The 10,590-nt window shown below is 56.8% G+C and overlaps 1 protein-coding gene across 3 annotated transcripts; it reads right to left on the reverse strand.

Annotated features, from left to right (window-relative positions):
* Positions 1-298: 298 nt before the first annotated feature.
* On the reverse strand, positions 299-9,540 carry RHOC (ras homolog family member C). 3 transcript variants are annotated; one of them, XM_068995819.1, is made up of 7 exons: positions 9,441-9,534; positions 8,062-8,134; positions 7,868-7,965; positions 2,030-2,187; positions 1,660-1,780; positions 1,236-1,366; positions 299-1,096 (listed from the first exon to the last, which is right to left on the reverse strand). In XM_068995819.1, the coding sequence occupies exons 3-7, from the start codon at positions 7,887-7,889 to the stop codon at positions 923-925; spliced, it is 606 nt and encodes a 201-aa protein (XP_068851920.1). In that variant the 5' UTR covers positions 7,890-7,965; positions 8,062-8,134; positions 9,441-9,534; the 3' UTR covers positions 299-922. The 3 variants fall into 3 exon arrangements, with proteins under 3 accessions (XP_068851920.1, XP_068851921.1, XP_068851922.1); XM_068995820.1 differs by lacking the exon at positions 7,868-7,965; XM_068995821.1 differs by lacking the exons at positions 7,868-7,965; positions 8,062-8,134 and having other exon boundaries at positions 9,441-9,540.
* Between the last annotated feature and the right edge of the window lie 1,050 nt (positions 9,541-10,590).

Here is a 10,590-nt window from a genome sequence, read left to right on the forward strand (position 1 = left end):
ACTGCAGCCCTGTCCCCACCTGCTCCAGAGGCAGCATGGCTCCAGCAGTGACAGCAGTGCCCATCACCCAGGGACTGGGTACAGCTGGGAAGCTCCTGCCTGGCCCTTCCCACATAAGGTGCTTCCTGGCTCTTCAGCAAGCACAGGGTACTGAGCCCTGATCCTCCACCAGCAGCTGAAGCAAGAGGGGCTGGGGGCCAGGCAAGTCCCCACCCTGCAGCACAAGGCCCCGATCCCCAGGCAGGAGCCTGGAGCAGCGAGGGGCATGAAGGAGAGCCAGAAGAACACACAAGCAAAGTTAAAATTACTAAAATACTGGTTTGCATTTATTCTCCCAATTATACAGTTCAGTTACTGCTGCCAAGTCGGTGACAAAGGCAGACTCGGCGGCAGCGATACTGGCAGAGCTGGGCACACGTCCTGGGAGGAGAGCTCCTGGCAGCAGCTGAGCCCAGCTCTGCTCACAGACAGGCTAAAGCTGCCCAGGCAAGTCTGTAACACTGGTGTGTACTGCCTGCACAGCCAAGGAGAGCAGGCAGAGCACACCGAGGGCCTGGCACACCCCACACGTGAGCTGTGACCGGCACCTCCTGCTTCTGTGGCACCTGCCCAGAGCTTGGGAAGGAGAGTGAACACCGCAGCAATTCCCATGGGAAAGGCAAAACCAGGGAGCTCAGTACAGAACGGGGTGACGTAGGGAGCAACACAAACACTCGGCCCATGCAGAGCAGCAGGCACTGAAGGCACTGGCCCCTCATGGCCACGGAATGTCGCAGGGACACCCCACGAGCACGGGCGGCAGCTCTGGTGCAAAGGGTTCAGGGCAGGTAGTGGCACCATGAGGTCCTGCTTGGGCTGTCTGCCAGCACTCCCTCCCCGGGCAGGGCAGCCAGGTGCCAGTGCAGGTGCCAGCTGGGGCCACTCACAGCAGCGGGCAGCCTCTGCGCTTCTTGTTCTTCCGGACCTGCAGGCCAGCGCGGGTGGCCATCTCGAACACCTCCCGCACCCCCTCCTTCGTCTTGGCTGAGCACTCAAGGTAGCCAAAGGCATTGATCCTGTTGGCCATGTCCCTCCCCTCCTCTGGCTTCACCGGCTCCTACAGAGCAGTAAAAACAGGGTTTGGAAACATTGCCAGAACAGAACAGCAACTGCCCTTGGGGCATCCAGCCCTTCCAGCGAGGATCTGGTATGGGCAGAGGCAGGTTGCTGGCTGGGGGACCCAGGGCTGTCCCCACCTGCTTCATCTTGGCCAGCTCCCGCCGTGTGTGCTCATCGTTCCGCAGGTCCTTCTTGTTCCCCACCAGGATGATGGGCACATTGGGGCAGAAGTGCTTCACCTCTGGTGTCCACTTCTCAGGGATGTTCTCTTCAACAAGCACACATGGAATCCTGTGAGCTGAGGGGCTACTGCCCCACAGCCTTCTCACAGAAACCAGCCCCAAGCTTTTCCCATTGGAGCAGGGAGAACTCTCCCCACAGCATCCTCCACTCCCATCACCTCCACCCAGTCAGCAAGTTCCCAGCATTTCCCTGAAGTGCACACAAAATCAGGGGATGAAGGGAAAGCTCTGGCATCCTCGAGGGGCAGCATGGAGGCTTCCCAGACCCCAGGGGGTTCAGCAGCAGCACCCAGGTCCCCCCTCAATCCCCGGTCCCTACCAAGGCTATCCGGGCTGTCGATGGAAAAGCACATGAGGATTACATCTGTGTCCGGGTACGAGAGGGGTCGCAGCCTGTCATAGTCCTCCTGTCCTGCTGTGTCCCACAGGGCCAGCTCCACCTGAGAGAGGACAGGGACATGCCTCAGTGGCTCTGCAGGCCAGGAGTGACAGACTGATCTTCCTCAGGTATAGCTGTGCTCTTCCTCAAACTGGGGCAAGTTCAGGGTGACCCAGAAATGCTGGAGCCATGGGGCTCCTCTGTGCAGGTGCATCCGAGCACACAGACCAATCCTAGCAACAGCACTGGGCGGTGGCACTGCCAGCACGGGACCATGGAGCAAGGGCATGGAAATGGCAATGGCCCTTACCTGCTTCCCATCCACCTCAATGTCAGCAATGTAGTTCTCGAACACAGTGGGCACGTAGACCTCGGGGAACTGGTCTTTGCTGAACACAATCAGCAGACATGTCTTTCCACAGGCACCATCTCCCACAATCACCAGCTTCTTCCTGATGGCTGCCATCGCTGTGGGGACAGGAGCAGGTGAGCAGGACAGAGCAGCACGGGCAGTTCATGCTCCTGGCCCCCCAAATTCCTGTGCACGACAGACTGGGAGATACCAGACACAAGCAGCTGGGCACATCCCACTGTGAGTAGCCAGTGACAGGACACGTGCTCCCCCAACCTTCTGCCAGACACCCCTCCAGCTCCCGCACACATCAGCTCATGGGCATCACAAGAACTAGCCTGACTAGAACCATTTACACCCAGTGCTGCTGCTGTGGCTGGGAGAACCATCCCAGCCATGGTCAGTGCTGGTGGCTGCACGCAGGGACCTTGTGCGAGGTGATAAACCACTCTGCCTTCCCCAGACATCCAACCCTCCCTTGGCTTTGCTGAATCACCACCCAGGTAACCAGGATTTTAGACAACCTCGGAGTTCCGCACACATGCTGGGTTTATTTTAAATTCTAAATTCTTCAGGGCAGAAACCGTGCTCCAAGTTTCACCCCGGCACACTCACCAGCCCCCAAATAATCTGATCAGCAGCTGGAACACACTAAGCCAACCTCTTGGAGGTCTGGGCAAACAGGACCTGTGTGCCTGGCACCTGGCACCGGGCTGGCCCCATCCCAGCCCATCTGACAAAGGAGGCTTTGCCATGGAACCAAGAGAGCCAACGCTGGCCCTGGTGGTGGGAGAAGCTGCCAGTCATCACTCAGCAAACAGAGCTGAAACCCCATGACAAAGCAGGCGACTTTCTGCCCCAAGGGAAAAGGATGCAGTTCTGCAAGGAAAACTATGCCTTTGCATCCCTCCGTTTCAAAAGAGGTTTACAGCCGAGCCTGGGAACCAGCCAGGACAATGCCACAAAACGCCTGGCACAGCATCTGAATGAGACACGAGAAAATCAGCCCTAGTGGGATCACATCCCGACCCAACCTTGTGACCAAAATGTCTTTTCCATCCCCAGATTCCCAGTCCAGAGCCTGAGCCACTCCTTACATGCCTTCAGCACATCACATGCTCCCTGTCCCTGCAGAGATCCTGGCAGGGATGATGGCAGGCTGACATGTCAGGGTTTAATCCCTGAAAATTCACACTGCTCTGGGGGAAATTACAGGTGACCAGGAAACCTCTCCTGAAGGCAGGGGTGTTCCATGCTTCCCCCCTCAGCCCTGTCCCTCTCCAAACCCTCTGCCCAGGCAGGAGGATGGGAAGGAGCCATTCATGCTAGGAGCCTGGGGAAGGTTCACAGGAAATAACCCTGTGGGAAGGACACACACACATCAATGCTGATGCATTGAGTGCAAGCTGTGGGAGTGGATCATGCTGAGATCACTCCAGGATCACTGGGATCACCCTGGGAAGGCCAGAATATCACAAGCCTGGCCTTTAACCAGGGCACTGATAACGAGCCTTAACAAAGGCATCCGTCCCTGCCCTGGCAATCCCACCTTCACCCTGTGCCAACAGAAAAGGGAAGAGAAGGGTAAAACAGGAGTCCGGCTGCATCATAATTAGCTGCAAGTGAAGGATTAAGAAATGAGCCCGAATGGCTGACTTGCATTCCAAAGGCGGGCTGCAGAGCTACTTGTCTCATCGACATGCCTGGCAGGTCACCCCACACAAACCCTGGGGAACCACCCCAGTTTCACAATTCAAACTGCCCAATGGTTTGGGCAAAAGAGAGAGAGTTTTCACCCATCCCCAGACCAGACCCTGCTGTAGCCATGGATCTTTGTAGATTCCTAGCATTTTGGTTCACAAGCTGAGGCAGGAATGGTTCATGGCTACCGAGTGCTCTGGAGCTGTTAATAAAAATAGAAAGCTGGCACTTGTAAGGTGAGAAGAGTGAGAATCAACGGCTGCATCCGGGAGGATCTGACATTCCTCAGCTGGGAGCCTTGGTGTCAGGCACACATCCCAGTGGAGCAGCATGTCTACAGGAAGGTGAGCACATTTGTGCAACACTGAAGTTGGAGAAAAAAAGAAAAAAGGTGCTCCAAAGGGTCCCTTTTAGGGACCAGGGAAACTTTTTAGCTCCTGTCCCTATTCCTCATGCCCTGCTGCTCCTCCCAGCTGGGCCAGGCACACCCGAAGTTCCACACAGGGGCAGCTGGCCAGGAGCTCATCCAAGGAGACACGGAGTTTGTGTCATGGAGGCAGATACAAGGGCTGGAAGAATCTGCTGGCTCCTGCCCACTTGAGGAGAGAAAGCTCTCGAGGACAGCACATCCCTGACACAGAAATGCATCACCCTTGGAATCACAGGATCACTAAAGCTGGAAAAGATCTCCAAGATGCACAAGTCCAATCCTTGTTGCAAACCATCCTTCTTGTCTGACCAAAGGCTCGTCCTCTCTCCAGCAGCACAGAAAAAGGAGAACTCAGGGAGAAAAAAGCTGGTTTACTTGGACACAGAGCTTCTTTGCGCACAGCAAAACATGATATACTGCTTTGTGGCTCCGTATCTCCAAGAGGAAAGGCAGTTTGGGCCGTGCCAAATCTAACTCACACCACCACGCAGACGACAACATCTGCAGCGTAAGGAGCAGCAGATGCCCAAGGACACAAACACCCGCTCCCAGACGGACACCAGGATCTCCCCGTGCCCAGCCTGCAGACACTGGATTGAAACCAAAAACAACCAGAGTGGCACTGCTCCTGCCCAAATGCTGCCCTGCCCGTACACTGCCCTGCAAGGGGCATGGCAGACGCCCCAAACTGAGCACAGTCACTGCACCCAGAGCTCCTTCCCACGGCCTCCAACATCCTCCCTGACCCGGGACGGCTCTGGGCCCCAGCAGCTCCCAAGCCCGGCATCATGCCGAGTGGTGACTCAGAGGGCAGAGGCACTGTCCCCACCCAAAATCTCAGCACAATTCATTCCATTACTCAGGAGAGCCATCCAGAAATAGCCCATTACTAATCCAGAGCTGGTGTGCAAAGGCGAGCAGGGCAAGGAGGCTGGAAGAGCTGTGAGCCTCAGGGGTCGGCTGGGTGCCCCCATCCGTGCCCTGGACCCAGCGGCTGGCACAGCATCAATAGCAGATGCCAGCAGCTCTCCATTCCAGCAGTGGTGAGCTTCTTTGCCAGGGGATGCTCTGTTGCTCAGCAGGATAAGGCCAGTCTGTGGGATGAGGAGTCTGATGCGAAGGTCTTTGCACTGTTGCCAGATTATAAGCAGATAAAAAGAGTGGAAAACATGAAGACCATTTCATGAAGACAAGCAGGGCAATCCCAAGTACAAATGCAGAAGAATGACTTGAAAGCAGCCCTGAGGAGAAGGACTTGGGGGTGCTGGTGGATGAGAAGCTCAACACGACACAGCAGTGTCCACTGGCAGCCCAGAAATGCCCCCATGTGCTGGGCTGATCCCACAGCATGAGCAGCACAGGAGGGGGGAATTCTGCCCCTCTTCCCTGCTCAGATGAGACCCCACCTGCAGAGCTGCCTCCAGCCCTGGGGCCCAACACAGGGAGAACAGAGCTGCTGGAGCGAGGCCATGGAGCTGGAGCCCCTCTGCTCTAGAGCCAGCCTGGGAGAGCTGGGGGTGTTCAGCCTGGAGAAGAGAAGGCTCTGTGGAGACCTTAGAGCCCCTTCCAGAAGAAATTGTTCCCTGAGAGGATGGTGAGGCCCTGGCACAAGCTGCCTAGAGAAGCTGTGGCTGCCCCATCCCTGGAAGTGCCCAAGGCTAGGCTGGACATGGCCTGGAGCAGCCTGGGACACTGGAAGAGGCTCCTGCCCAGGGCCGGGGGTGGAACAAGATCAGCTTTAAGGTCCCTTCCAACCCAAACCATTTTGGGATTCTATGATAATCTGAGGACAGCTTTACTACAACTGCCATCAGGCCAAATGATTAAAAGCACACAGTCATCAACAACAGACATGGAAATTGAGATTTTAAACTCTGCCAAGTGCCAACCACCCCAAATTACAGCCAAGGCTGTCCAGCCCACACTGGCTGTCCAATCCAAACTGGCAGCTCTCAGGTGTGAGCAGCACTCACGTGATCCCACTGGAGATGCCTCCTGCTCATCCATGGAGATAACAAAAGGGAGCAGCAACCGTGTGCCAGCATTTCCCACTGCCAAACCCCACAGGGCTCCCATGCCCATCGGTGCACCTGCTGCTGCGGACACGCTGGGCCCACACAGGGACGACTGTGGGTTTAGTCTGTGCCACCACTGCCAACACCAGCCAAGTCCTGAACAGGCATCTCCTTCAGCTCCCCAAAAAGCTGCAACATGACCCCAAATTGCTCTGTTCTACTTTCCAAGCAACTATTCTAAAGCCATCACCATAAAATCAGCCAGGCTCCAGGGCAGCCCTTGTGTTACTGGTCTCTCCCAGCTTTGTGCCTCAAAATGTTCCTGCTGAGCAGGATATGGGGAACTCCTCTGGCAGCAGGATGTGTCCATCATCCAGTGTCTGCTATGGAGACTCAGGAATAGCAGAGAAAGATGTTAACGCTTTGAAGGACTCCAACCAGGGACAGAAATCTTTCAATGAACCTCCTTGGCCAGACTCAAGTTCCTAGAGGTAACAGACGAGTTTTGTTCTAAAGCAGAAATTCCAAAGTGCTGCTGACGGCCCCACCCCAGTCAGACCAGTCACACCAGGGATCACAGCCCTAGCCAGAGGCACAGCTCTGAAGTCTGGCCAGGGCTGGGGGGGAAAGAGTTGTGCCGGGAGCAGCCCCTTGGCAGGGACACCCCCCGCACAGGGATACCCCCAGTGCTGTGGGGCAGTTCCACTACAGAAACGGTTTGTGCAGTTTGGACTCACTAGTATAATGATAACGTAAGTAGACTTCCAAATTAAAACCCCACAGGAATGCCCACTGTGGGGAATTCCATTTGCTGAGACACCTAAACCACGGCCATGGTAATACAGGACAAGTGTCTTGGCCACTGTTGCAAGTACCAGAGGGACTCTTACTACAGAATCATAGAATCATTAAGGTTGAAAGGCAGAAAAAATTTCCAAAAAGGGCTGGAAGTAAACATTGATGCTAAGGGGAAATGCAATGGGCAGGGCAGAGCTTGGGCCCCTGGGCAGATTGCAGCTCGAGACCATCCAAGTGGCACTGGCTTTGGCAAAGCAGCACCTGTAATTTCATGCTCATCCAGCCCCTGGGCTGGCTGAGCTGTGCAGTTTGTGCAGCACAGACCAGTCCCCAGCCCTTGCCCAGGCCAACAGCCATTGCTGCCACCCAGGGCTGACCCACACCAGCACCACCAGCACCCGCTGCTCCAAGCCTCCTGGCTCGCCTGCCATCCCGCCTGCCTCTGCTGCCGAAACTACCTGGTGCCAAGGAAAATGTCTGTATTTACCACTGTCAGAGCTGCCTGAAACCTTCCTCAGACCTCCAGACCTGCCATTTCCAAACAACAAGTGATCATCAAAACAGGAGCTGAACCCAGTGCTCAAGTTTAGACCCTACCCATTTTTTTTTGAGATATTCCTTGAGCACAACCAGGCAGGCTGGGCTTAACACACACTCCAGCAGCAAAGGGCAATTGTCCAGACCCAGACCCAGATCAGAGTGTCCAGGCTGGCTCATTTTCATTGCTAAATCCCACAAAAAACATCCACAAGCAAAACAGAGAAAGGAACTTGGAACAGAAGAATTTGAAAGCCTAAACAAAGCTCAGACCACAAGTGTTTGAGCTTTGTGGGAAAAGCTGCCTGCCCTTACCTCCTTTTCCAAAGGACATCATGCCATGTTCTTATTTTGCTGCCTGCAGTAGTGACAGCCTTCCCAGCCTCACGGTAGAGCAAGTGTCTCGCTGAAAGCTCCAAATAACATGCCACAGTCTCAGCAGATGCCTGTACTTGGGCAACGCCTGACTGCCCCAGCGCCAATCAATATTTGCTAATACAATTCCTTACTTTTCATGTCAATACGCCTCTCCAGTGCAAACGGCAAGTTGGGAGGTGAGCCTGGTTAAACGCTCCTGATAACCTGTTGGAAGACAGTGACTTGGCTTATTTTCCACTTATATGTTTCCCTGGAGAAGCTGCAGCTGTCAGGAACATGGATTCAAGTGAAAGTCTACAAAATCTCATGCAGTGTCTACCTGAGCTGAGGAGGAGGAGCTGGACTTAAACCGAAACTGTTTGGACACAAAAAGCACTTGGCGAAATAGAAACAAAATCCAACTGGTCTCCATGACACACAGCCAGACAAACCGCTACCTCCAGTCTCCAGTTTCCCGACTGGAACACTTTCCCAGGGATGATAGCTTGGGGGGCTCAGCCAGGCCCCTGCTCCCAGCCCACCCCATGCAGATGCAACCCACGGATCACACCCCCGTTCTCAGGGGGGTGTTGAGAGGCTGGGGCTGGGTTTAGGGGGGTTGGCGGCCACTGGGAGACTTGGCTGCCAGACTGCTAGTGCTGGAAAAGGCCACGCAGTCATGCTTTTGGAATGCTCCCCTGCTCCTAAGACATTACACAATTATTTCCCCTCCACGCAAGCCCCCCTAACATAAATGTTTAAGAATGAGCTCAGCAGTAAGCAAAGGAAACTTTTTTCCTTTTTCTGAAGAAAACACAGAGCAGCCACTCCATGAGCATGGCTGTGCATGGGGACACTGCTGGAGTGCAGGCTGTGGGGAGGGATGTGGGATGGGGCAGCAGCCCCCAGGCTCGCATCCCAGGTTAGACACTGCCTGGGAGACAACCACAAGCTGGGATCCATAGCCCAAGGCCACACTCAAGGGATGACAACCTGCAGTAACTGAGGTGCAGCTGACCCATCCCTCACCACACTCAGGGACCCCCATCCCAGGCACACCCACCCCACCCTGTTCCGCTGCACCCCACTCAGCTCGGCTGGGCCACCCACCCTATGCCCCATTCCCCCAGCAGTGCCCGGACCCCAGCCCTGCACTGACCCCAGACCCCAGTAATCCCAGACCCCACCTTTGAGCCTACACCTTACCAGAACTGGTAACCCCACATCCCAATAGTAACCCCAGATCTCAATCCCTCCAAACCCTACCAGTAAAACCTGATCCCAGTTCTTCCAAGCACCACCAGTAACCACAAAGCTGTTTCCCCAGACTCCACGAGTAACTTAGACCCCATCACAACCAGTAATCCAGACCTCCGTTTCCTCAGATCCCAGCTCTGACCCCACTCCTTACCAATACCCCCCACCCCACCAGTATCCCCACTCCCCAGCTGCCCCCCCTCCAGCACAGACCCCAGTCCCCCGCAGACCCAACAGTGCCCCCCGCCCCGCTCGGCTCCCCCAGACCCCGCACCTCTCTCCGCCGCTGCCCCGTCCCACTCCCGATCCCGTCTCCAGCTCCGGCCCCGCCGCGGCTCCGGCACCGCCCCGTCCGGGGCCGCCTGCCGAGGGCGGAGCGGGAACGCGGGGCCGTGCCGAGCCGAGCGGGGCCGTGCCGTGCCATGATGGGCCGTGCCGAGCCGTGATGGGCCGTGCCGAGCCGTGATGGGCCGTGCCGTGCCGAGCTGAGCGGGGCCGTGCCGAGCCGTGATGGGCCGGGCCGTGCCGTGATGGGCCGTGCCGAGCCGAGCGGGGCCGTGCCGAGCCGTGATGGGCCGTGATGGGCCGTGCCGAGCCGAGCTGAGCGGGGCCGTGCCGAGCTGAGCGGGGGCGTGCCGAGCCGTGATGGGCCGTGCCGTGCCGTGCCGAGCTGAGCGGGGCCGTGCCGAGCCGTGCCCCTTCCAGCGCTGCCCCCGTCCGGCTCCGGGACCCCCGGGACCCGCCGGTGTTTCCCCGCGGAGCCCTTGGGCGCCCCGAGGGTGTTCTGCCCGTTCAGGTTCCCGAGGCCAAGTGGGGAGGGGCTGAGCTGCTGCCCTCAAACGCCCCTGTGCCAGGTAGGACCAGCATCAAAGAGCACTTCCCACTGTGACACACACGGAGGTGGCTGAGGGACATGCCTTGTCCCCAGGGTCTCAGTCCCCTCCACAGGGGCCCTGGCAGAGGGGACGTGTTGTGCCCTGTATTAAGGTGACCCCAGTGCCACTGGTGGGGGCTCCGGCTCCCCGTGCCCACCATGGACTGTCGGGAGGGAGGACCAAGTGGCTGCTCCCCCCCTGACATCCAGATGCAGGGCAGAGTTCCTGTCCCTCAGCCGGGGAGAAGCAGCCCCAGGAGCCTGGCCCAGACCCAGGCTCATAAACCGCTGCTATTTTAAGGGCTTGCAGACAATTCTTCTTAATTTACCAAGCCCCAGGCCAGGAGTTGGTTCCAAAGGAAATGTTTCCTTAGTAAAAAAAGGGAACCACAGAGGAAGCTTTAAATGCAGCCTCTCCTCCTTGCCTTATCCAGCAGCCGGGCAGTGACCTGGAAAAGCAGAGCCGGTTCTCAGCCACCAGCACGAAAAGGAATGTGCCAGGGGAACAGGGCTGTGCAAACAAGTGTGGAAAGAGTATCAGGGGTACCAG

Source organism: Aphelocoma coerulescens, chromosome 26 (genome assembly GCF_041296385.1).
Source record: "Aphelocoma coerulescens isolate FSJ_1873_10779 chromosome 26, UR_Acoe_1.0, whole genome shotgun sequence".
Lineage (NCBI taxonomy): Eukaryota > Metazoa > Chordata > Aves > Passeriformes > Corvidae > Aphelocoma > Aphelocoma coerulescens.

Coding starts and splice junctions, on each gene's coding strand:
- RHOC (XM_068995819.1), bottom strand. CDS start 7,889: ATGATGTCCTTTGGAAAAGGAG. Junction 1,367..1,659: donor CGACAGCCCGGATAGCCTTG/GTAGGGACCGGG, acceptor TGCTTGTTGAAG/AGAACATCCCTGAGAAGTGG. Junction 1,097..1,235: donor AGCTGGCCAAGATGAAGCAG/GTGGGGACAGCC, acceptor ACTGCTCTGTAG/GAGCCGGTGAAGCCAGAGGA.